The 27,111-nt window shown below is 41.0% G+C and overlaps 1 protein-coding gene across 1 annotated transcript; it reads right to left on the bottom strand.

Moving 5' to 3' along the window:
• Window positions 1-1,790: 1,790 nt before the first annotated feature.
• CLTRN (collectrin, amino acid transport regulator) lies at window positions 1,791-25,232 on the bottom strand. The gene is made up of 6 exons (XM_069003110.1): window positions 25,091-25,232; window positions 24,662-24,720; window positions 18,899-18,984; window positions 11,138-11,254; window positions 7,862-8,056; window positions 1,791-3,833 (listed from the first exon to the last, which is right to left on the bottom strand). The coding sequence occupies exons 1-6, from the start codon at window positions 25,155-25,157 to the stop codon at window positions 3,683-3,685; spliced, it is 675 nt and encodes a 224-aa protein (XP_068859211.1). The 5' UTR covers window positions 25,158-25,232; the 3' UTR covers window positions 1,791-3,682.
• Between the last annotated feature and the right edge of the window lie 1,879 nt (window positions 25,233-27,111).

The following is a 27,111-nucleotide window of genomic DNA, read 5'->3' as shown; positions in this document are numbered from 1 at the left end:
ATCCTGCCCTGAGGCTTCTTGAGCCTGCTTCACGCATCTCTTTTGTGAACAACAGCAGAAACAATGGACTGACTTCCCTCAAAATGTAGAATAAAGGTGCCCCTTTATGAAGGCTCAGCCAGGAAAGGGTTCTCCAAGAAGATCAGTAAGACAGAAGCAAATGTTGTACCTGGACAGACAAACAGGAGCATACAGTATGCATGAGGCCCGTGAGTTCACCCTTACAGGCTCTTCAGCACTGGCAGAGCCCCCGGGGAATACTGATTCTAGTTGTGAGTACCAGGCTTCAAGGTGGGCTGACAGAGACGTTTAGGGCTGAGTACCACAGACAGACTCTTTATATCGACGTTCTGCAGCACTCCAAATGTGTAGCTAATGACTGACAGTGTAAACAACTTACTCATGCATGATTTGTGCTCATTCTAGTGTACACATCAATGCTCTCTCTCAAGTAAGCTGAACAGAACTGTAAATGTCCTTTCTGAAATGTCGACTTGCTGGGGATGTGGAGCTAGTGATAAACATTGCAGATTTTCTTCAAACAGAACTTCTCTGGGTATATTGATTCATTTAATTTAATTTTCCTTTCTCCTCTCTTTTCTCAAACACTGCTCTTGAAAATGAAACAGTTCAGTCTTGGGCACACCATGTACCTTTTTTCAAAATTCATTGGCACTGTAAAAATGTAACTAAAAGCAGAACCAACTCATTATTTTAGGAAGCAGTTCACCATATATTCCATATTGCTTGCTACTCACTTTCCTTTTTCTTATCAGCTGTTGGATGCAGGTGTTTTAGAGAAAAAAAATGTGGAAGTTACATAAAACATCTGGGCCGGATCCTCAAGGGATATAAATTGTTGTTGTACCATTTGCAGGCTCTGGAGGACAGGCTGTACCAAATCAAAGTGTTCTTTGTTTTCTAATATGATCCTACTGCACAGACTAGAAAAGAGATTTATTTCTTCTGTAGCACTGTGCCCTTGATTAACCTCATTTGTGGTATCTATTTCAGTGAAAGAGCTAATACCTACACCGGCTTCAAAGTGTTGCTAAGTGTGGTATATGGCTGCTCATGTATCATTTGCTTCTCTCAAGCCATTTTCTGTCATAAGAGAGGCAAGTTAGATGTATGCTCTGGGTGAATCCCATATCATCAGCAGCAGAATATTAAGCCAAACTGCTGTAAAGTAATTATGCTAAAAGGTGAGCTGTAAGACACTGATTAAATACTTACCACCACAGTCAGCCCACATCGCATAATGTTTTGTTCAGAGGCTTTCAACCTCTTTTCAAACTGGTGGCAAGTGCCATGGGCTGAACCAAACCTTCATTTAGGCCTTAAGAGGTATGCTCAGATAAGCTTGGCCCTTTTTCATCTCAAGTGAATTTTATTTCAGTATCATATAATAAAATACAGGATAACAGCAATTCTTAATCTGTAGCTTGAGGTTACTCTTGCACCACTAAGCTGTTCTCACCAAAATCTCTCACAGGTACTTGCAGAGGTGCTGCAGTCACAGCAATCTATGGTGGTCACACTGAGGTGTGTATGAGGTGTGTAGCTATCTTTCATACCAGGAATGGGAAAAGCGTGAAGGTTCAGAAATGATGGGATCTGAATTACCCCAATAAAACTTTGCCTGCATGAGAGACCTTAGTGCAACCACTGATGCAGTAATAATAACACTGTACTCTATATTCCCCCTCCAGCACTGGCAAGCTTCATCTTTGACATTCCTGTGGGAAATACACCCACATGTTGTGGATGGGAATTTTGAAGCGCTGACATATTATCACTAATAACCAACTTTATTAATCCTTTTTAGAATGGAGCAGCACACACCGGGACACAGAGAAGAGGCAGTCCTTGTGCCGAGGTAACCTCCAGCAGGACATCAAAGACAACTGTGACAAATGAGACCACATGATGCAAATGATCAGTGGGTTCCATAGTTTTGTTTTGCATTTAGCCTTACTCTCCCCTGCCTCCCCTAGCCTCGGGCTTCCCCTGCTCAGCTTTCCCCCTTCACCCTGCTGCTTTCCCTTCTCCTTCCCATTCCTCCCTGTCTGCTGACACTGGTCCAAAGAGCCAGTAGAGACAAGTCAAAGGTGCTCAATACAGCCAAAAGGCTGAAGGATTTCTACCCTGGGAAACAAGAAACCTTTGTACCTTCAGAACACTGGATGGTCCTTTACAAGCAGCTTTTACTCTGTTTAACCCTGTTCCTGTTGGTGAGGAGTCTGATGAAATAATTCTATTAAGCAAAGAGGTTTTCTAATACTGCCTCTAAGTATGACACTGGAAAGAGGATGGCTAATGGTCAAATCCTGCCTCTAGGGATGTGGGCAGATGGTTGGTGACTGCAGATACTGGATTTTGCTTCAACACATTTCCATTCTTTTTTTACAATTACCCACACACAAAACTCCCCTTTTCTGTGGATCCGTACTTCTGAATTTTATCACTTATCCAGGTCAGGTGCACCAAACCCAGCAGCTGGTGTTTCACACCTTGAATCCTTTCAAAAATTATCCACCTGTCATATGAAGGTTCTTTTGACCCCAGACTGGCTATGCTGGAAATCTACTCTAGATTTATTATTAAAAAATGTAAGGAAGATTTTTCTAGAGAGTTGTGAAAGACTATTTGCAAGGGCACATAAGGACAGGACAAGGAGGAATGGCTCCAAACTGAAAGAGGGCAGGTTATATTAGATACTAGGAAATATCCTTTACCGTGAGGGTGGTGAAGCACTGGAACAGAGTGCCCAGAGAAGCTGTTGAGGCCCCACCCCTGAAAGTGTTCAAGGCTGGACTGGATGGGGCTCTGAGTAGCTTGGTCTACTGGAAGGTGCCTCTGCCCATGGCAGGGGGATTGGAACTAGATGATCCTTAAGGTTCCTTCCAACCCAGGCTGTCCTGTAATTCTATGATTTAATGAGAGCTGGGCACTAAACACTGACTACACCTGTGGAAAATCTGCCCTTTTTTGACTTTGAATTTCCACAAATTTCAGAGTTTTGCAACTTTTAATTTCCAGCTCACATGACCTGTAACTTTGACAGTTAAGTGAAAAACATTTCTAAGTACCAGATCTTTGCTAGCCCCAGAGCTATAGATGATCCAGCTATTTTGACCTGGTCTTACAGAGACTGTGAAAGCTTCTTTGTTTCTCAATAAATGAAAACTTTCATGCACTGATCACTGTTCCATCCAAAGGCATACAACATAGCAGCAAACAGAAGTAATTTTACAGAGAAACTTTTGCATATAACTTGAGAGAAAACCCATCAAGAACTGACAATGATAGATGATCTCCCCTGTGACATTCAGGAATAATGCAGTTTCACATTTATGTCAGGGAAAAACAAGCAATGGACATATTTAAATAATCATTAAAAATGAGATGCCTGACACAAGGCAGGTTCCAACCCTTTTCTGCCACACATCTTCTGGAAATCTTTTCTGGATATTATCTGAGGCCTTCTCATTTGCATTGCTCACAAAAAAAGAATTGTAATGGAGGTTCAAGTGTATGTGTTATCAGCAAAAGGTTCTCTCAAGGGAAATTGCGTGAAAGGACATTTTTCTTGTCTTCATGTTTGACATTCAGGAGTAGTGATGAGAAAAGGTAGGCACAGGAGTCCTTCAGGAAAACACCAGAGAGCAGTGGCAGCATTTCATAGGGATGTGAACCGTTCATCATCTGCTGCAAAGACTCCATTAATGTGGCCTGCTTTTAAATCCAGTGCTTCACAAGGAATCCCATTTTCTAGTGTCACTTCAACTTTCTCTTCTAAATTTTCTCTCTCTGTTGACTCTTTATTCTTTCTAAAAACAAGAAAGAAAAGATCATCTTATTCTGTTGACCTGCAACACTCCACCATGATTCCACAGACAGAAAACTGCATATTTAGTTAGAAGTTTGTCATAGGTTATGCTCGTAAAGGCACAATCTGGTGTACTTCCTTGCTGTAGTAAACACACCAGATGGATGTATCTAAATACAATAGCTGGGGGACCCACAGATTGGAAGCCCTTGTTTAGTTGAGCTCACAACTGGAAACCAGAAAATCTGAAGTAGACATGTTGTAAGTATGTTTTAAATATTATTTACTCTTTTTATTCTGTAAAATGACTGGAAGCTGCAAAAGGAAAAGAGGGGGCAAAAAAAATTGAAAAAACCTCTAAATATGTTTGGGATTTTTTATGTCAAGAAGGACTGCACTAAACATCGAGTCTGACTCTGCAATGTACGTCATAGATTTCACCCCATGATCTGTACAAAAATAAAACACACTTTTTAGAAACAGATCAGTCTTAGACTAACTTTAGCCTCCAAATGTGGAGACTTGGGTACCCTCACATGCCTGATTACCTTCTTCAGAACATTCATGATTACCTTCTTAGGTAATCTGAATGCCGCAAATCTGCAATTTTTTTCTTCAAACTTCATTAGCAGCCACCTTCCTACCCAGTATTTTATACTTTTGTTTTCTAGATCAGATAATTGCCTGGCTTTCACTTTTGCAGGCTCCAGTTGTCGCAAAAACATATTATAATAGTGGCTGAATAAAATTATATACATTAAAAAAAAAAAAACAAACCTAAAATAAATTATCTAAAATAAAATCATGAGAAGATGTAATAAATATCAGTCAACAGGTCATGATGTTCCTTTAATTCCAGATTTATTCTGACCTTGAGAACAACTAGTTCATAGTTGAAAAACCTGCTGTACTTTACGCCCTGCAGCATCAGCGGTTTCAGAGGATAAGAAACTCAAAGGTCAGCTGCACTGCTTCTTCCTACCCCACAACATGTCCTCTAACAGCCTGACTCAGGACAACCATAAAAATCTGACTCAGTGTAGCTGCTAATAACAGAGATATTAACAAGAATAACATTTTATTGGCCTTTGTAAAATTCTTGGCATTACAGACTTGTTAAAACAAACTTGGGGTGTAGTAGCGGAAATCTCTGACCTCCGGCTGCTCTTACGCTGATAAAAAGGAGTGTTCTCTAATACAAAACTGTGGGGACAGAATATAAAAGTTACTAAGAAGGAGGTTCAAACAAAATGAGAGAAGTAGAAGATGTGTGAAACTCATCACCAGAAGAATTCAGAGAAGCTAAAAATTTCCATGAATCCAAGGGGTGACTCAACAAGTTAAGGGAAGAGAAAACATTGTGGGTTTCCCAATACAAGAAGACCAAATCCAGCTCAGGAAGGCCCACAGCTGCAAATTAAATGCTGGGACACGAATAGAGGGAAAGACTGCATGTCTACTCTGCTTTCACTCTTCCCAAGGCAAATGTTTATGGCCTCTGCTGCAGATGGGATTTTGGGGGATAGGGGGAGACTTTGGACTCGTTCAGGACAGACATTAGAGGATGGTCCTGCCCTGGGCATGTGGCAAATCTATTGCTGTAGAGGGAGGTGTCCTATTGCTGCAAGGATAGGAGAACAAACATAAGGGAGACAGTGTGTCTGACCCAGATCACTGTAGGCACTGCAAGAAGCAAATCTCTCAGTTCAATAAATGATGCATGAGTCTAACTCGATAGTGTAACTCCTGTATAGGCCAACTCCCCTTCCCTGACACCGCGAGCATGGACAGCCTGGAGCACGTGCTTTTGGTCTTATCTGAACCAAGGTATTTAAATGATACTTTAAAGAGAGAATGCCAGATTTATGAGAAGTCAACACCATCCTTGGGGCTAGATTTCCAACACAGCTTACTAGGCAGCAGGGTTCCCATTATGTAAGCTCTGGACAGGCTCCCAAGAAAACTAATTACTGGATACACTGAAGTCTTTGATAACCTGGTCATTTACTTCAGTGTCTGAAAAAGAGATCAGTGCTTTTGTAATTCTTTTGTCTGATGTCTGGCTTTTTTTTTTTTTCCAAGAAGCCAAATAGCCTAGACCATCCCATTTACCTCTCCAGTCCTCATGACAGTAGATAGAATAAATATATGCTTGGTTTATCCTCTGTCTCACTTCCTTGCCCCTGCCTGCAGATGTTATTGATGTGAAAGGAGGGTTAGAGTTCAGCCACAGATGAACCTGCTCTGAGGAAAGGTTATACATAATGGTAGAGTAGGGAAACAGAGGGACAAGGGGGAAAAGGAAAAAAGCATAGCAACTAAAAGGACAAGAGCATGAGACAGAGAGGGTGCCAAGTGCACACAGGCAAACATCAAGAAGCCATATTAATGGCAGTGTGATGATAAAAGCATGGAGTTCACACCATATTGAGGGGAACTGCTCAAGCTCAGCTGAGTTATTTTGGAAATACAGGGGGAAATCCTGTCTTCCAGCATGATAAGAAGCACAAGTGATTATTTTAGCTAGAAGAATCATAGCTATTTATCATAGTTTATTTATATTACACTTACGTGAAATGTTTGAAGACCCCCTTTAAGTTAGGCACTATAAAGAAACACAGAGCCAAGATACTACACAGAGGGCAGGTATGGGCTTCAGGTAGCAACATCATTCAGTTTTACAGAAGAGGTTGCCTATATTTAGGGCATAAAATAATTCAGTCCATACAACATGGTTGTGATAGGGCTTTAACTATCCAGATTCCAAATACCTTGCCAGACTCTTCCCTCAACAGCATCTTTCATCTATTGTTTGCTGAATTTTGTGGGGACTTTTATGAAAACAGAAAAGGGGTTTTGGAAATTCATACAGCTCCTCTGAAAGCAAAATATAACTGAAGGGATTCTGACTACACTACTAAAGGTTCTCTATGAGAAGAACTTAACCTTCACAAGTGTTGTTCTTCTTAGGTCTTTTAACATTCTTCAAGGTCATAAAAAGGCAGAAAGGAAGTCTCTGCAACATACCACTTTTCATATATTAATTCCTTGTTCTGATATATTTGGGAATACAATCCATCATACAGTCAGTAATTTTGATATTATCTAGTTATCAGCAGGAATTTACCCTTTTTCAGTTCTTCTGCTGTTCCTGTATGAATCTATTGCTGAAGTCATAATTTTGTGTAAACCTAAACTCTGCGGCAGCCAAAAGCATGGTAGAAGCTGAACTTCTGTGGCAGAATCTCAACACAGCTGAGAAATTTCTATTGCTTATGCTAAACTCAGAGTCAGCAGAGGTGGGAGGATCAGAACTCCACCTCCTCTCTGTGTTGCTCCCACATGCTCACACTAGGGAAGCATGAATAGCCTTCTCTTTTTCACCTGTGCCACCAGGGCAGAAACAGAGAAGAAAAGAGAGTCTCCCTCTCCTGCCCTACCACCAGAAAAGCTCCTAAGCTCACAGGGTGATCTGCCCATGAACCTGTGAAGGGCTGGGTATTTTGGGCTCATCAGGTCATGAATGGTAGGTGAAACCCCACACTGTTCCAGTGAGCAGGTCCTCTTCAGCCATACATTAATCATTACTGTGTGCTCTACTGAGTCCTCTCAAGCTGCAGAAGCACAGTTTTTTTAGCCCTGCCAGCTTTTGACACTACTGCCCTGGAAGGGACACAGTCACTGCCAGCTCCCTCTTGGTAGCTATGTGGGTGGTCTGTGGCACAATAAACCTTCACAAGAATGACATCAATTGTCTTTTTAAAGCTCATCTCTAGTTAGGTGGCCTCCAGGATCATATTCTTACATTCTCCATTTCCTCATTACATTCCAAAATTACTAAACATCTATACTTCACAGTTAAAAATTTTAAGCCTTTTCCTCAGAAAAGGAGACATGGGTTACCTTTACCTAGCTAGGGAAGGGAGCACAGCATTAATCTGCCCGAGGCTGCTCTGAAACACAAAACCAGCCCAGCTGACCTAACTAGCAAGTATTTCATTAAAACAGAAGAAAGACTAAGCTGCTTACTTCTTGTGTTTCTGAATCCCTGAAATAATGAGGAAAACAATCCCAGCCACAATGAGACAAAGAACAACACCAAATACAATAAGCCAGACAGGTGTAGAGGGTTCAACAGGAGGTGATAAGGTTGAGGTTATCTTCAGAAACTGCAGTGTTTTGTCACTCAGTAGGAAGGCACTGTTGATTCTGTTCCGGTTCATCCTTCAGGAAAATAAAACAAAACAGAAAAACATCACAACTCTTTATAAAGTTATTTTACAAGTTCAAAAGGTAGTAGAAAATGAAAGGATTTTCCACGAATGTGCTGCAAGTTTGGCAGGGCTGAATGTCATCCACCATGATGAAGAAAAGGATATTGTCTACCTTTAGTGGGGGTCAGCCTCTTCTCTCAGGCAACAGAACAAGAGGACATAGCCTCAAACTGCACCAGGGGAGGTTCAGGTTGGACAACAGAAAGAATGTTCTTCACTGCAAGGGTGGTTAAGCATTGGAAAAGGCTGCCCAGGAAGTGGTGGAGTCACTGTCCCTGGAGGTGTTCAAGACATTACTGTATGTGGCACTCAATGCCATGGTCTGCTTGACACAGTGGTATTTGGTCAAATGTTGGACTTGATGATCGTGGAGGTCTTTTCCAACATAAACGATTCTGTGATTCTATGATGTTGGCAGGATTACACAGACCTTGGCTATACCAGAGACCTCAGTTAATCCATAGACACCCACACATCCGGAACATTTCGAACACCAGACTTTCGTATGCATTTATCTGAAAAACTGGGAAATACAAATGAGACCTGAAGTACAGTATTATTATTTATGTATGGTTTGAATCATGTCCTGAAGACATAGTAGCTTGTAAGCAGTAAGGCTGGCTCTGTTACCTTGCTCATGTAGCATTCAAGACTAGCACAGGAGTGGCAGATCTACCCTTCAATGCTCAGAGGATTTACTTACAGTGCCCCCTCAAACTGAACCATCCTGCATGTTATGGGCTGGTACGTGTGCCCCTGCTGCTGTAGATTTTCTTAGGTCCATGAGGCGCCGGATACAACTCATTCTGGAAGAATCCACACCTACTGCCAACATGTCCTTCTTCCCTGCAGGATGCAGCTAAAGGGATTTGTATCTTGCATATTTTTCCCATTATGAGAAACTGTAAGTCTGAGAAATATGCTTTTTCACAGAAGTAATACAACTGCTACCCTTTAGTGGATATCTCCACCCATTTTCACTGCCTGTAAGCATTTCACTGCCTGTAAAATATTTCTAAAGTTTAAGAGGCTTTAGAAGTATCTTTCATTAGCTTTTTCAAAATGTTAAAAAATTTTAAGCAAATGGATTACATTTATTGGTCTTGAGAGATTCTTTTTGATAGCCATTATATGAATTAATGCAGCTCTTTTTTGTATACAATTCAATTTATTTACCAGAGAGCAAGTATTTCCTAAGAAAAGATGTATGGGAAATACAGGGACAAGTTAGCAAATTTCACTTCTTGGAAATCATGATGTTTGGCTGTCCCTTAAACAGGAAGTTCTTAGCCTTAATGGAAAGTCAGCATTCCTGGACAGGACTGAAAGCCATGGCATGTTTTAAGACTCATAATACCGTAAGCTGTCTGCCATTTAGAAAAGATTTCCTTACTGATGTGAAAGGATCATTGTGAACAGCTGAAATAAGCATTGTTTACCCTCATCTACTGACTTGAGTTTCAGAATTATGTGCTGAAACAGGCAACTACAAGTGCATTTCATATTTGTATATGCATAACTACATCTTGTGTATATTTATGCAAAATCTTGAGTATCATATAGAGCTCTGACATGGTTTACTTTCCTCTTTATTCTTACTCTGTAGGAATCTCATACAACAATATTCTAGTCCATGACTAGTGTTATGTGCTACCATAGTATGAAGAATTATGATAAAGGTTTTGTATGGAAGCCTGCAATCAGAAGCAATTGAACAAAAAGCATTGTAGTTTTATAGACCATTTTATTTCTTGCTTTTAAACTAGGTAGGAATTAAAACTTTTCATAAATAGCATATTCTTTATCAGGTGACAGACAACAGTTAAAAACCAAACAATAACAGCATCCAATTTCTGTGCCAAACAGGGCACATAAAAGACTTAAATAAATCAGCTTATGCTATTGAACATATCAAAGAATAACAGAAATGCAAAACCCCCGCATTCCAGCACTCTTACAGAGAGCTTCAGTGAATAAATAATCTGTTTGCTCCACTAATGCTATGAAGCTATTGTTTGGTGTCTCTGTAGGAAATAGTTTAATCTGCTCATAAGCTTAAATTAATCTTTCCAAAAGAACGCACACTCATTCATCAGGAATTAGGCATTACACCTCCATAGAGATAACATGAATTTTTAAGACAGAGCACAGAATGCCTGAAAACAAAGAGATCCATTTTCCACTCCATGCTTGAGAAATGTATGTGCATTATGCTGCTTGAGGGACTCATCCCTATAAACCCCTTGTGCAGGTTTTTTTGGACCATTGAAGTCAGATTACCCATTTTTTCTTCTTTCCTTGTCAGCTCCACATTCTTCCTTTTACTTGCTACAGAATGTGATGGTAGAAAGTGAAGTGATTTGTAGTGCACTGTACTTTGTACAAGCACTGCTCAGCTGTGATATTGACTGGCATTCTAGAACGAGCTGGTATGAAAAGAATGTGAGCATAAAATTGTTTAAACCAAGCTGGAACACAGCCAGCTCTGCTCATGAGGAGTTCACAGGAGCTCTTCTCATGTGAAAGCTGACTTCTAAATTAAGACAGATGAAATGTTAGTGAGAAGCACTGAAAGGGAGCCTATGGTCATTAGCCCAGGTGTAGATGTGCATGTAGCATGCAGTGAAAACTAAATTATATTAATCCCACCCAGAAAGTGTGCCCTTCCATCATCTGAGGAAGAAGGCTATCTCACTGGGAAATGCAGCAGCTGGATGAGAGCAATGTACCACACACTGGACAGCACATCACAGGCAGGGCTCTGGAGAGGGACTAGATTTCTTCTGAGTCTCCAGCATCAACAGAGATTCTTTCCAAAGTTATAATCCCAAGGCTCACATGCTTTGCATTCTGTGGGACTGGTAAAAATCCTCTTATCTCACATTCATTAAAGAGTACTGATCCCTCAGTATTTTAGCAACTTGGATTAGTTCATCCTTAAAGAGGCAGAGTGCTCACTCATACAAGGCCCAGAGAGAGAAAACATCCTCAGTAAACAAGGAAGAAAACATTGCAAAAGCAGTGACTGTACCTGATGGCTGCTTCTACCTCACTTCCAGGAACAGTTGTCACATTTTTGGAAGAATCTGTGACCACAAACCAAAATGACACCCGATCTGTCACATTGCAGAGCAGCACATTGGAAATTCTGCAGATAGTTAAAATAAAAATCATCACTAAAGAAGCATGAAAGGAATTATTTAAATATTTTAGATTTTCATAAAATATTGCTCTCACCTAAGGGGGGGGGGGGGGGGAATTCTTATTTTTAAAAAAGTTAACAGTTAATACTCAAGAAAGAAATACCACTCACTGCATTTCCCATTTCCCAATATGATTTTATAAAAATCAAGCTTATGAAGACCAAACGAGTCTTCAAAAACTTTTCTAAATCTATTACAAACTTGCATGGTCTTGGACATATATTCAACATAATTAAATGGACAAATACATATTTGAGTAACAGTCATCACTGGCTGTGACAAAGGCCATATAATGAAGCAAATGCTTTGGTGAACTAAGAATTCTGGTTTTGACAGCAAATACCACAGGAACTGGTCATGGAGAATTGCACACATGATTGTCAAGTGAGTGAGTTCTTCTACAAGATACATTTTTTGAAGGGAAGATCAGTGGAATTGATGTTATTCTTTTTGACATCTTTGTTCACAGAGCCAGGCACAGAGTGGAGGGAACAAGCTAAATTTAGTCCTTCTACTGGCATTGGCCTCTGCCCTTTAGCAGTGTCAAATATTTATATTATCTATTTTAAAGGAAGACTGCTCAGCTTTATGTGAAGTTAAATGTGGAGGGGCATGGGCAGGCAGCTTCTCATGGCATACTACGTAAATAGTGTGCAAAATGCCTTTTAAGCGCCATTTTTTTCATATCTCTCCTAGTAAATGGCGGAAATATCAGAAAACCCTTCTGGAATGGCACAATCACGGGTATTTAAACGAAGGGAGGGAAAGCCGATAAGGCAGGGCCGTGACAGGGCCCCAGCGCCCCGCGCTCTGCTGGGCAGCGCCACCTGCCGGCCACCCGCAGCACCGCCCCGGCCCCGCCGGAGCTGGCAGGGTGCGACTGGGGGCACTGGGGGGACCGGGGGGACTGGGGGCACTGGGGGCACTGGGGGCACTGGGGGGACTGGTGGCACTGGGGGGGCTGGGGGGACTGGAGGGACTGGAGGGACTGGGGGGACTGGAGGCACTGGTTGCACTGGGGGGACTGGGGGCATTGGAGGGACTGATGGCACTGGGGCGACTGGTGGGACTGGGGGGACTGAGGGGACTGGTGGCACTGGGGGACTGGAGGGACTGGTGGCACTCGGGGGACTGGAGGGACTGCAGGGACTGGGGGGACTGGTGGCACTGGAGGGACTAGTGGGACTGGGGGACTGGGGGGACTCTTGGCACTGGAGGGACTAGTGGGACTGGGGGACTGGGGGGACTGGTGCGATTGGTGGGACTGATGGGATTGGGGGTAAGAGGGGCAGGAGGGAACACTAATACCCACTAATACCTGGGCAGTCCCCATCCAGACAGGGATTTGCTTGTAAGGCAGATCACAGTACCTCATTATGGATATTTTCTAGAAATGTTTAACTTGCTGATGAAAGCTTTTTTTGAGTGATGTTTCAGGTGCCCCGGGTAGTGCAATACCTCGTTTTGCAGAGGTCTATCATCTATCATCTATCTATCTCATGGAATCATAAAATGGCTTGAGCTGCAAAGGACCTTAGGGATTTGTTCCAACCTTCCTGCCATTGGCAGTGAACCTCCCACTAGACAGGCTGCTCAGAGCTCCATCCAGCCTGGCTTTGCATACTGCCAGGCATGGGGCATTCACAGCTTCTCTGGACAACCTGTGCCAGTGACTCACCACCAGTAAAGAATTTCTTCCTAACATCTAAACTAAATCTACTCTCAGTTTGAAGACATTCCCCCTTGTCCTGTCACATGCCCTTGTCAAAAGTCCCTTTCCATCTTTCTGATAGGTTCCCTTCAGGTACTGGTAGGTTCTATAAGGTCACACCAGAGCTCTCTCTTCTCCAGGGTGAACAGACCAAATTGTCTTGTCTTTTCCTTGCAGGAGAGGTGCTCCAGTCCTCTAATCACAGAATCACAGAATATTCTGAATTGGAAGGGACCCACAAGGATCATTAAGTCCAACTCTTATGGGAGTGATCCATACAGGAATTGAAGCCACAACCTTGGCATTATTAGCACCATGCTCCAACCGAGTTGATTTCATGTTGGCTCTTTGGAGCTCGCTCCAACAGGTTCATGTATTTCCTGTGTTGAGGACCCCTGAGCTGGATGCAGCACTGCAGGTGGGGTCTCACCAGAGCAGAGTAGAGGGGCAGAATCCCTTCCCTTGCCCTGCTGGCCACACTGCTCTTGGTGCAGCCCAGGACGCAGTTGGCTTTCTGGGCACATTCCAGAGAGATATGCAATAAAATGGAAAGCAATGATTTTGCTGAGCCAAAATGACCACTTTTACTTCTCTAGAACAGTATCAATTTTGCAAATACAGAGAATTTTTATGGATAAAAGAGGAAAGCCATCCTCTGGAATTTGAAAACAAGTTCACATCAGTTTGCTGGCAACAATCAGAAGATGAAAGCAGCTTTATTCTTTACAAAAGAAAAGGAAAGCACAAAATTTACAGGAGAGGGGGAAAAAATGCCTACTTTTGGCTGGTGGCTGACAAACTCTTGCTGACTTCACAGAATATCTAAAATTGTAACTGCAGAGGTCGTTTTCTATCTGGGTGTTTATAACAGTAGGACCCAAAACTTCATGTTGCCGAAGTTCCTAAAGCTGCAGTTTCTGTGGTGCAATCAAAAACTGGGCCAGGTGGAAAATCTGAGCCTGGTGTTGCCCTACAGATGTTCTTGAAATGCAGTAAATGAAGAAAGATTGATCCCCAAAGAGAAACATAAAGGTAGACAAGGACTGGCAGAAGACCCTGACTTTCATACCCTCATTCAAAGACTCTTCAAGCTAGGGTCTTCCCTAAAGTGCCAAGGTTTTAGCATGAGACAAGGCAGCCAGTCACCATGGGGGTAACATCTGTGTCTAGACCAAACAGCACTGAAACAAGGGGCAGCGAGGACGAGTGCACTAAGATACATAAATTTGGCTTCCTTTCTTTCCCCTGTTGTTTCTAAAATCCTTCTCGATTACAAGGCACCACTTTTTCATCAGTGGAATCCAAATGCCATAAACCCTTCCAGGTCCCAGAGAGAATAATCCCACTCATGAGAAGCTCAAAGAGGATGAGTAAACACCAAAGCAGACTGGTTCAACAAGCACCAATGTGGCAATTTCTATGCAGTGGTGTTCTTTTTTTTCTCCCAAGCCACTTGCATTCAGGTTTGATTCACAACATGCAGAACCATTGCAACTATGACGTCACACTGTATGGATCTGAGAAACCTGGCTTCTCCAGGCACCAATGAAGTGTATTTGTAAATATATATGTGGACATTTCTTTCTTTCCCTAGCAGCTGATAGACTTTTGACATGGGATTATAGCAGACTGTTATCATCAAAATGACAAGATCCTGGTTCAGCCTTATGGCACCATGGCAAAAGTCCAAAACTACATTTCCTTTAATATACACAAACACCGGTGAGCAGAGTACAGGAAACCCTAGCAATTCCTTGGCCTGAAACACCATCATTGTTCCTTCTGGATATTTAAAGGATTGTTTAGGGGTAAGATAGAGCTGTCAGAGAGTCAAAGGGAGCTGAGTGCCCACAATGGCTGTTAGCTCATGAAAGAACCACAGCCCCAAGTCTCAAGTGCATATCTCCAGCTCTCCCAAAAGCATCACGCCTCTTCCAACACAGGGCTCTGCAGCTGCTCCTGCAAAGGAACATTATTTTCTTCCCAGCAGCCATGGGATCACCTTGATGTAACAGCTTTATTCCAGAGTCTTATTTTGTTGTTCTAAGTGGTCACAATATTTTTAGTATCAAAAAAGTCTGTCTTAGGAAGATGGATAATGTTGATGAATTTTTTTCTGGTCACTTTGTAAGGAAAATTTCAGGTTTTTTTAATCTATAAATGGGGGGAAGATGTACCAAAAGTAGATTCTGTTACTTGAATGGAAACAAATGTGTTGACATTCTTTCTGCTCTAAAGATTAACTAGTCTCAGGCCCAAAAGAGATGCATATTATTTCAAATGAGTCACAGATTAGAGAAACCAGGGTTACTAACAAAGGCTACAACAATAATTTTTTAACACTGAGAGACCAAAGGTTGGCTTACGTAGTTCATGACCATGTGTATTGAGAATCAATTGAAAGGCCACATATAAAGCAGGAAATAAAGGGGTACTAATTCTCCACTGAAAAAGAAGTGTTTCTATCTATATTATTAGTTACTGGGTAATTTGATTGATTGTGCCTTTCTTCTGCTTCACACAAACTTGAAAATTTGACAAGCCTTTCAAACATTAAACACTGTTCCATGATTTATTACATTTCAGTTTGGAAATTAACTGCAGAGAACTCGAGATGTAACATGCAATCCTCCCCAGTCTGCGCTGGGTCACCCAGTGGTTACACGAGGGGAACAACAGCATCAACTGCTCTTTGCAGCAGCACATTGAAATGCTTGTCAACACAGGCTGGCTTTTATCCAGCTTCAGAAGCCTAACAAGAGGTGACTTTGAATATCAAAAATAATGGGGCAGACTGCAACAATGGTTATCCTGATCCACCAGACAAATTATTTTGGGGCCTGACAGAGCTTGTGGAAGTTAATAGCATTTGGGTCTCATGTGGAAGTTAGTTGTGGCTGTGAGTTACTTCGGGGATATGGGTGTGTTAGAAATTACTGGGATGTCAAAGAGGAGGTTTGTCACATCCTGGCTATGGCCATAATTTATACCCTGGCAGAACCAGTATTTAATTATGTAAAATAATAGTGATTTTTTCACAGGTTCTATTTTGACAAAAAACTTCATTTAACCAGATACAAAATTTCCGTAAGTTTAGATGCTGCCAGAATGCAGCCACAGGCAACTTGTTTGTTCTTATATGACAGAATAATTGGTCATTGGTCTTTTACATGTCCTGAAGAAAATCTGTTGGCATTTTCCTGCAAAATGTCCTGTAGTGAAATGTAATTTATTTGCCAGCAGAACAGTGTAATTTATTTACTACAACCTCCTGCTTGTGCCTCCCTCTTCACCACAGTGAACTCTCTTTCCCAGCTCTGCCAGGGTGCTGTTCCTGTGTACAGCATGCTGCTGTACCTTCTGGGAGGCTGGGTGCTCCCACACCTCCATGCCCGCTGCAGAAGGGATGCAGCAGGACTGCAGTCCTTCCTTACAGCTGCCAGACACAAGGGTGGGTAGTGTGTTATTTCCAAGGCATCTAATAGGATGGAGGCTTTCACAGCCTGCCATGTAAAAGTCCGATTATTTGAGGTATATTGGGAGGTTTATCTAGCCTCTCCATCACTAAATGGGGACTTTGAGGTCCCTTGGGATTTGGGAGAGATTTATGCATAGGAAACTCCTCCGCCTGTTGCCTAGGAAGTTGTGCCAGAACTCAGAGCTGCAAAGCTCTCCTTCAGGTGACATACTGTCTGTAATGACCCCAAAGGTGTTTCTAAGTCCTAGATGAGTTATCAGTTATACCTGCAATATACAGTCCATGAGGAGGGTACCCAAGTTACACCCCATGAGAAAATCTGACACCATATTAAAAAGAGGTAAAGATGCCCACAGTTGGCTGATTCCAAATATTATACTGACTTTTCTGGCCAACTTAGTAGCAGGGAATTATTGATGTGTGCAACACCACCTCCAAACTGGAGTTGATGCCTTTCCCTAGTCTTAAAATCAAGAGTCAAACACGGCTGGAAGGGAAAAAGGGATTTTACCTTGGTATTTATTTTAAGGATCCTTAGGTGCACTACGTCCAGGTCGAATGCACCTCAATGCACACCACAATGCACACCCCCAAAAGATCTGGTATAATATTATAGGTCTTACTATTTAGCATATCTATCAAAGATTCCCCAGTGAGAGACTTGAATGAGCCCCGTCCCCAAGGAACCTTCCTCTGGATGGTTCTATCTTAGTTTACAGAATGTGTTCTGGAGAAGACCTTGGTGTCTGGGGCATATTGATCACTAACTACAAAACCTCTAAAATGTTTAGTCTCCCAGCTTGACAAACAAGTTCAAGAATGTAGGCAAAAACCACTAAAGAATACAGAAGTTGTAAAAAGGTATAAAAAGAAAAGGCAAAAAACCATCATGGCATCAGAGTAACACTGACATCATCATATTTGTCCATAGGGCAAATTCTCTTGGCAGGAAACTGAATTAATGAGTATAAATTCTATGATTGCCCAGAGTGGGTACAGATAACTGCCATTAAAACTTCTACTCCTTCCATACCAGCTTGACTTTTTCCCATTCCTGCACCAACCTTATTTTAATCTTCAGAAAACCACAGTGCTTGAAGAGGAAAAAGATCACTGGCTTCTGACACAAGTCTTTTTCTGTATGAAAGTACCATGACTTTGAAGGAAGAGAATAACTTTAAAAAAGGACCCAGGAATAAAATAAGTATACAAAAGTGAATCTTTATGGATCAAATGCTGAATGAAAACTCTGCTCCTTTGAAATCCTGAGAGAAAGTCCTACATAATCATCTCTAATTAGCTTGTATCTTGAACTCATTTTTGAAAGTGTCATTTTAATTGGGTTGAGTAGCACACTTGGCTGTTTTTGTTAAGCTTGACGTAACAGCTCTCTTGCTCAAAGGAGACCACTTCTGAGGAATAAAAATGAAACAGCAGGAATCAAACATTCCTGTCACATGGAAGGGGAAATCCCCTTTTACTTAAGAGAAGTGCAGAAGCCACAATAATCATCATGTTACTAAAGTTAACTAATATCTTTGCAAATGTGGAATTTGCTTCACCTGATGCAGTGACCGCCTGAAGCAGTTTTATTTTTAAGTAAATTGAAAACCTTATCCTCGTTAGCGTACCAGAACCATCAATCTTTCATTTCAGGTTGAAAAACAATGAAAAAAATAATAGGTCTATGGAAATGCACTTACAAGGTTTTTTATTTAAGAAAGATAAGAACATCCTGAAAATATAGCTTGCTAAATGGTCTGTCTAATCTGGTATCTAATTTCATAGAGTAGCAAGGATCAGAAGCCTGAAAAGAATATTCAATACTTCAGGGTAGATTTAATCCCAAAACCAATTAAAGGCTGATTTCTATCTGCACTGCAACATCTGAAACTTCTTGATGGTAGGTAACTCAGCCGCTGTGATATCAGAGATAGGAACACCCAGCAGAGCACAGCACCGGCATACCCATCTCCCAGGGCTCTGAGTCAGCTCATCTTCAGCACATTGCTGAAGCTGAGCTCTAAGGAATCATGCACCAGAGCTGCTTACTCAAAGATCTGTGCTGCCTTTCCTGACCTGCCAGTGTGTCCCTTTGCCTCCTCCCAGTATAGTCTCCAGAAGGTGTCAAATCTTCCTGCTTAAAGTGAACTGGCACTATCCCACTGAGCTCCACAGCTGTGTCACTTCACATCCACAGGGACACTGGTTCAAAGATTGAACATTGCTTAAGACAGAGACAGTGTGATGTTGCATATGTACCTGGGTGTCAGAAGTATACTGGAACAGCCTGCTTTTAGAATCTCTATATAATGATTTCTACAGCTCAGTACAGCAGAGGAAAGGTCACTACATGCAGCATTGTTAATATGTATAAGGCAAATCCAAGCAGATGCTTACTGAGTTGTGCTCTTGCTGGAATATCTTCTCATTGCAAAAGCCACCATTGCTTTGAAGAGGTACTCTTCATTAGCATCCCAGGCATACTGTAAAGGAAGATGGAAAATAATTAGTTTCAGCACCAGTGCTGGCAGTACAGTGAGGGAAAAGAGTTGCTGAACTTGAAATGCTGTATTGATCAAGAAAATGAATAAATTCTCTGGTTGTGCTAGGAAAATAAATGCCCATTGTTTAGTATGGACAAAGGACTTTTTCTAACAGGAAAAAAAAGTGCAATATAAACTGTAATATAAATAATATAAACTGCAAAGAATGTTTCCAAAAATTGAATTAACTTAATATTTCTGAAAGCTGACCAAACTGGAGATGTAAAGTTTCTTATACCAAAGACTAGAATTCTCCCCACACAGCTGCTTTCATGGCCTTGCCTCTTTTGCTGGATAAACTCAGTAAAAGGTTTAAATCCACCCTCAAAGACTATTTGGCCCTGCCCAAAAATAACAATTAAAAAAACCCTAATGTTGAATGTGGTCTCTGGGAGCTGGACATCAGGACAGCAGGAAATAAAATGAGATTGCAGCCTTATTGCTGCACACTGTTCTGATTACAAGAAGACTCAACTATATTACAAATTATTATATTACATGTGAGATAAAAGAAAGAAAATAGCATCCCTACTACTTCAATAAGGAGAACATAGGCTCCAAAAACTGTTCTCTGTTGTCTTGATGAAAAATCACGCTTTCATAATCTAAGTTTTCTGAGATGCCTTCACTGGGCTCCCCTGGGCTTTCACTCACATATGCAATTCTAATGACCTGTAAGAACTGCATCTATTACATTTTTATAACAGGAGCCATGACTGAGGCATAGCGATTGAATTTCTTCCCCTTTCAGCAGATTACAAAGATTATTAGTTTCTTGGAATTATATTAAGGGAGGTTAGAAACAGCTGTCTTCAGTCAATCAGAACACAAATCTAATTTTTAACTTTCAGCATTAAAAAAATCTGCTCTGTAATCATCCAAACCAGACACCCAGTGGTGCAGGCACTTAACTCTGTTGTCAACTTGGACCTACTTTTTCATAGTCCTTTGTAACACATTCAAAAAACAGCAATGTACACCAAAAGAAGTAAATAGCATTGAAAATTCGAAATCTTAATTCTGGTCTTTAAATTCTGATTTTGGGTGCATGGAGATGCAACCTCTCCACAAAAAAAGGGAATCCAACTTTCAGGTATCTGCAGCCCTCATGTTGTGCTGGCATCCTGTGGACTGGGAAACTAAACAGGGAAGGAGACAGTCATTTAAAGAGGAGAAAGTGGTCTTGTTTATCATCCCTAGATGAATGTTGAGTGAAATGGGCTCCCTGAGATGAGACAGGACAGGGTCAGCAAAGCTGAGGCAGCAGACAACTTGAGCAACATCAAAGTGCAGCTGCAGTGCTGAGAACTTGGGTTCTGACTCACCACTCTTGCCTCATGAATGAAGAGGGTCATGAACATACTGTAATAATGCCTGCCAACCTGGGAACTTAAACTGAAAAAAAAAAAAAAACCAGAAAGAAACTCTTTGGAAAAAATTTATAAAAGCCTGTGTTTTGATCCCACTGCACTGATGAAAATGTGACAGTAATGAGAGCAACTAATACTAAAAGAGATCATGTAGTAAAGGAATTAATACAGATCGGAGCCATAAAACTATTTACCATCATTTTAAAGATATCTATATTTAAACCATGAAGCACAATTTGCAGTACTAACAGGGAAGATCTCTTTTTTTCTGTGTATGGCACTATTGACTGAATCCCTACATGCCATCTGCAGTCTTTGAGAACAGGTCTAAGAGGACAGAAAAAAAGTCATTTGTTAGCCAGTGGATTAAGCCAGCTGTAGAGATAATTTAATCAGTTGTCTTGAAAATGGATAATGATGAAGCACACTCCATTTCATGCTTACATGGACACAAATACAATGCAGCAGTACCAAGTACATGTTTATGTTTAGTGCAATGCATATATACATGCACAATTTGTCACAGTTTTCATAAATAATGCAGTAGCCTAGCACTTCTTTAAGTCAGAGTAACAAAAAGGGTATCTCAAAACAGGGAAAATAATTTGTAGTGAGGAATTCCAGGCCAAGCTGAAAGAGTAAGTGCTTAAAAAGAGACAGAATAAACAGAAAACTGCAAAAAAGAGAGGGAGAAAGCTGGCAGAGAAAGCTCAGCAGAAGTCAGGGTTAGGAGAAGATACTGCAGACAACCCTCTGGACCAAAGGGCAAGAAGCCCCAGGAAAATGGAGATTAAACAGGAGGTAGAGGAGATGGAGATTGCTGTGGGCTCCAGGTGAACAAGAACCTCTGTACATGACTGCATACAGGAATATACAAGGGGAAGGCAACATAATGAGGAGGAAAAGTAAGGCAAGAACAACTTCAAGCTAAAAAACTGTATGAACTCAGGACAGGTGGGCATGAATTTCCAGAAAACAGTTTCTAATCAGCAGCTTTCTCCAATCAGAGGGATGGGTGCAAAGAAACCTTGAATGATTTGGATTGGAAGGACTCTAAAGATCATCTAGTTCCAACTCTCCTGCCATGGGCAGGGACACTTTCGCTAGACCTGATTCGTTCTACTATGGGGCTTTATCAGCTTCATCTTTACCCTCCAAATGCAAAGGCCTGGAGCACAGCTGATGACTGAGGATGTCCCTATACAGAGCAGCTATTGATGCACACTTTCTGCTGCTCTAGAGGAAACATTAAATATCATTTGCAACCACACACTATAAACATAACTGTTAACAATGAAACACCACATGACACTATCAGAGCTATTAATGTTTACCATCTTCCTGGTGCCGCAAAGGAACCAACAGAGAGACGTTGGCTCAGTTGCACTCGCCATCCTTTGTATTTCAAGGAGGAGCAGAATTGGACACAGGAGACTGTGAAAGGCAGTCTTAACTGCCTCTTACTGAACGAAGATGATGAGATAATGCGTGGAAGATTATGAAGGCAGGTTGCTGATGGGGTGAAATGCTATAATAGTGCTCTAAATGACAAAATTTAAGATATAAGAGTATAATATTACAAGACTGCTCTGACCTGATTTCAGTGTGGACCTGGCTTGGAGCAGCAGAGGACGAGCGACCCTAGAAAATCTTTTCCCTCCTAAATGGTTCTGTGCTTAACTGTACAGACATTCAGACTGCAGAGTGGCTACAGACACACAAACACACTTCTGGATCCCATCTTGTGGCAAGACACAAGGTGTATGTTAGCATTCCTCCTCTTCATCCTCTACCCTGGAAGCAGCGTGAATACATGAGCCAGAAGCAAGTGCACTTTCTACTTCACCTGGCTGCACCCCTGAGGTGCCAACTCTTTGACTCTTATGGTTAAAATGAGTGGTGACACCAAGTTACATGGACTTGTCAGTGCTCATCACTTCTTCTCACTCTCTAGTTGCCTCTGTTCCTTTTGAATTAACTCTCTACTCCTCTGCTGACTCGATGAACAGAAAGCAACCAGTGACTAGCAGCTACTCCAGAAGCCACTCATGAAGTCAAAACCATCCTCAGAGAGACTCATAAATCACCTTCCATTTAAGGCCTACAGGCACCGTGTTTCCTCCCACAGATCAGCAAACATCTCTGTCAAGTACACCCATTATTTGCAAATAAAATGATAACAGCTGAATATCTACTGCATCTGAACTGCTCTGTCCAGCTCCATTGTGGTAAGAACTAAATAAATACACTAAATGGAACTCTCTGCCTCAGAGTACAGCTTAGGTGATGAACAAATTAACAAATGGTGTCCCGTTTTCACCTGCTTCACACACAGTGGATGGCGTGCACTAAACCATGTGAAAAGCTGCACCAACCTATTTCCTATGCCCTTGCATGTACACTGGAATTATCCTGCCACTCCTAGAGGAAAATTCCCACAGTATCAGGGCTTTCTGTTATCATGGAGCTTGAAGTGACTTGGAAATGAACAAAGCTGACCGTGTCCTACTGTGACACAATGACAGTATTGCACTTTTCTTTGCTAAAATACATAACACAAAAAAGAAAAGTGACGCAAATCCTTTAACCAAAATGAATTTCAGTTTCATAGTAGTTTCAGTTTTCAATTTCAGTCATTCACAGAGAAGACGGCAATGGCTATGAAAAGTAACTATTACTACCTGTGTACTAAATAAACTGTTTATTATTTGTGGGTGATTTTCTATGGCATCATACCAGTTTCAGCGAGCTGTTGTTCCAAAATGCTGCTCTCAATTGTACCATTCTTTGCACTTTCACACACTTTGTTATATGAAATAAACGACTACAAAAAACAATAGACTCCTCAGTTGTTGCTTTTTTCTTGCAATATAAAGTGCCTTCAATGGTAATGATTTGTCTCATACCCTTTTTGAATGAAAAACAAAAACATATATAAATGATCAAACAAGACCCCCTTATTTTACTACAGCTGGAGATGGAAAAGGCACTAAAAAAGGGCATTACTGGGAACTGCAATTTTTGTTCTTTGCTACTATGTTGAACAAAGATTAAATCAAAATATTAGCAGTTATCATCAAGGAGAGATTTAATAATTATTTTGATGTATTTTCAGCCATAGTGTTACACTATTTTTAATAATTAAAAAAAAAAAAAAAACTAGGCTCGCACTACTGTTTAATTAAAGTCTCCCACTGAAGAGAATTGACTTCGGTATGAATTTCCATTTACTTTAGCAGGTACCTTGAATATTTCTTTGTACTTTGTCTGGTTGACAAAGTTACCAGTGAAATTTAGGTTCCTGCTAATGTTAGTTTAACTTACCTGATCTTTCAGGGTAATTTCAGAACAGCTTCTACAGTCATAGGGAGTTTCTCATATCACCAACCTTTTATAACATAATACTGCTTTATTTCCCAGGGCTCATAACACAGTCAGACACCAGACTCACAAGTGGAGATGACTGTCCAGGATGTTTCATACCTAATTTTCTGCTGAGCCCTGTTACCATGCTGCAGATTTGCTCTAAGTATTCAAACTAACAAAGTACTGGGCTCTGACATATTAAATAGTGCCTTAGATCAGGAAGGACCACTCAGTCATCTAATGTCCTGATCTCTTATGTATCTCTCATTGCTCACACCAGTACTTCTACATTAAGCCCAAAGATCTGAATTAAGCCAAAGCATTTCAGTCCTTATGAGACAAGACTGCGCACCACAGGCAGAGAAGAAAGGCCACTATCTGAAGCCCTCCATTAGCAGGGAATTGATGAGACATGCTTGAACGATCTCTACAGTTAATGCTTGTCTGAAAGCCTGATATAAAGCCCCATTTCATAAAGACCTAAAAATCTTTTCCTGCTCCTCTTTCCCAGACATGCTTGACTTTACAATTAGCACTCTCGAGCAGAAGTGCTTTTCCCAAAATACAGACTTATATTTATGCAGCACTTCTCATGCATAAAGTGTAACATCCCTACTGTTTTTCCAGGGGAAAAAAAATCTTTGACAGAAAACTACCTTTATGAAAAAGCGAGCTTTATATTTCTTCTAAAGAATGCTATTTTAAGGAGTGGGCTAGTCAAATGTCAAGAAATGGATGCCTGGATCATGACTTGAGCAAACTATTACAATGAACACTGCAGAACAAATTGCTTCTATTGCCTTCAGAAATTTTACAGTATATATTGCTTCTATTTTGGCAGATATTGAGTTAGGAAGAATATGTGAAGATACAGTACTTACTGCATTATCTCCCAAAGCTGTTTTGATACTAATCCGTACTTTGAAAGCATTCTGTGCATCTGGCACAAAGAGAAAAAAGCAAACACATACAGATAGTCAGTCAAAATAGGACTTTAAATCATTTACTTCCCTGATTATTTCACAAATGTCAGTTTCTAAATGTGTCTTAAGAGATCACCTGCTTAGAACAGAAGTTACTTGCATGAAAAAAGCCCTACAGAGTCTCAGTGAGGTTTACTACAACCTCTTTAAGTGACATCAACTTCCATACTTAATTTGCAAACTCATAAAAGATCTGAATGCTCAGCGTTTTAATCTTCAAGCTGAAGACAAACAGTTAAAATAAAAATCTGAGAAGTTGGCAGCGTTGTAATCTAAACTGATAGCTACTTTACCTAAAGAAGGATGGGAATCAGCTCCAAATCTTACCTGGCTTGCAGAGCTCAGCATGAGCAATGGCAACTGCAGAGAGTGTAAGCAGCAAAGCCCGTAACATCCCGTCAGCATGGAAAGGTTGAGGCAAAAAGAAGTGAGACTCCCCTGTAAAGCACTCTTAAACTTTCTGTGACCCAGGATTAAAGCATCAGGAGCACAAGTGAGCAACCAAGTAAAAGGTTTAATAATTAACCCCCATTATTTTAGCTAAAAACAGGCACTAGAAACAACTGTCTTCTGTTAGTTATTTACTAGTTTTCTCTGTAGAAAAAAAAAAAGCTGCAACAAGTATTAATTTTCCTACTTCCTTTTTAGAAAAATACAAAATTTTACAGAGTGCTCCAGGCCAATCATTTTTTCTCACAGGCGTAGTGTCAGACAGACACACGAAGTGTCTGTGGAATGTCACACCAGAGCAGCTAGCAACTGTTACCCACAGCAGGTGAATCTGAAGCTTGGCTGACACTAGATCCCAAAGAAAGCCACCACCTGTCTTCCCTGGGAAACTGTCTGGCCTCACTGAGGGTCCTTGAGGATAAAGGAAGATTGAGCACCCTTTTCACCCCGCCAAAAGAAATGTGTGATGAACACAGAATCCCTGGACCCAAAAAACAGGGCTCAGGTATTGCCCCTCACTTGCCTTTGAACGCACAGCACTTGTGAAGGGCCAGTCTGAGCACAGTGCCACGTCCCCCCATCCCCACCCCGTCCCACTCCCATGTCCTGGCTCAGGAGCTGGTCTGAGCACAGCAGAGCAAATGCCTTGTTCTACACAAAAACATCTAACATCTGAGGCATTGCTTTGCATGAAAAGAACTGTTATGTGCATGAAGAAATACTTCTTTCCTGTTAGAGGCTCGTTACAGTAGCAACTAGAATAAGCAGAGGTGCAATAAAAGGATTTAGTAGGAAGCATGTTGTATAGGAACATATTTTTGTTTTGTAGACATGACCCACTGTGTATACCTGTACACACACGTGTGGAAATATTTTAATGCACTCTACACTATTAATCAAATGTTTACCAAGATAAATAAATAAATGTGGACAAAAACAATTCAGAAACTGAGATGTATTGCAGGTATTCGAACAGTCTCTGCAATCTAGGCAGCAAGACAAGATTATTTCATTCTGTTGCTGTACTCCTCCTGTAGCCATTCTGATTAATGGTTAGTTCCTACATTGAAGATTGCTTCAGAATTACTTTTAGTTGGTCCTTTAGCACTAAGGAAGGGTATCTTGAGACTGCAAACCCAAAGACTTCACACAAATGACAAACAGTGAGAGAATCTGACTTAACTGTTGGACTGAATTTACAAAAAACAATAACCAGTATTTACTACATTCAGTATTTGACTTTGGGGTAACAGAGAACTTACTGTTTCACTAATTTAAACCATTTTTAGAAGCCAATGTTAAAGGACTTGATATCCCATCTTTGAAAGTCATTCACCAAGCTGATTCCCAGGTACCTCTTTACTCTTACTAGACAACCCAGTCTGGGTACAAAACTATTGGATACATTATCTGCTTGAATGTTTAATTTCTGCCTATGAAAACAAAAAGTGATGTATTCATTTCTAAAGACAGCTTAAATTAACCTGCTGTATATATGCACATCAAAAGGAGTGAACTGAAAAATGTACAGATGTATGAAGGACTGTCGGGTTACTGGAACATCTGTAACTTAAAAAAAAATCTTAAAACAATGTGAATACAATCAGTTTCGTGGTAAATTCATGTGCATTGCTTCAATAGTGAACACGTGAAATTTTTTGTACCTTAGGGGGAAACACTGAAGAAGTTGGGAAGAGAGGAGAAGAGCCAAGCACTCTTTCCCTGCTGCCAGAAGGCAAATGGAACTGAGTGTGATACGCAGCATCACCACTTCTCCCTGCTGTAAAACACCACAAATCAGTTCTTCCCCTTCCCCTCAGAATTGCACAGGACCGGTGTCAAAGTACATCGAAGGCACACGACACCCAGCAGGAACAAACTCAGAGGACATGACTGGA

This window comes from Aphelocoma coerulescens, chromosome 1, assembly GCF_041296385.1.
Source record: "Aphelocoma coerulescens isolate FSJ_1873_10779 chromosome 1, UR_Acoe_1.0, whole genome shotgun sequence".
Taxonomy (NCBI): domain Eukaryota; kingdom Metazoa; phylum Chordata; class Aves; order Passeriformes; family Corvidae; genus Aphelocoma; species Aphelocoma coerulescens.
Note: the sequence above shows the minus strand (reverse complement) of the source record. Positions and strands in the feature narration are given on the sequence as shown.

Bases quoted from the DNA above. Each gene is read 5' to 3' on its own strand.
- CLTRN (XM_069003110.1), bottom strand. From the start codon at position 25,157: ATGTTACGGGCTTTGCTGCTTACACTCTCTGCAGTTGCCATTGCTCAT. The intron at 24,721-25,090 runs GTAAGATTTGGA...TCTTTGTGCCAG, and splicing joins TGCTGAGCTCTGCAAGCCAG to ATGCACAGAATGCTTTCAAA. The intron at 18,985-24,661 runs GTAAGTACTGTA...CTTCCTTTACAG, and splicing joins CAGCTTTGGGAGATAATGCA to TATGCCTGGGATGCTAATGA.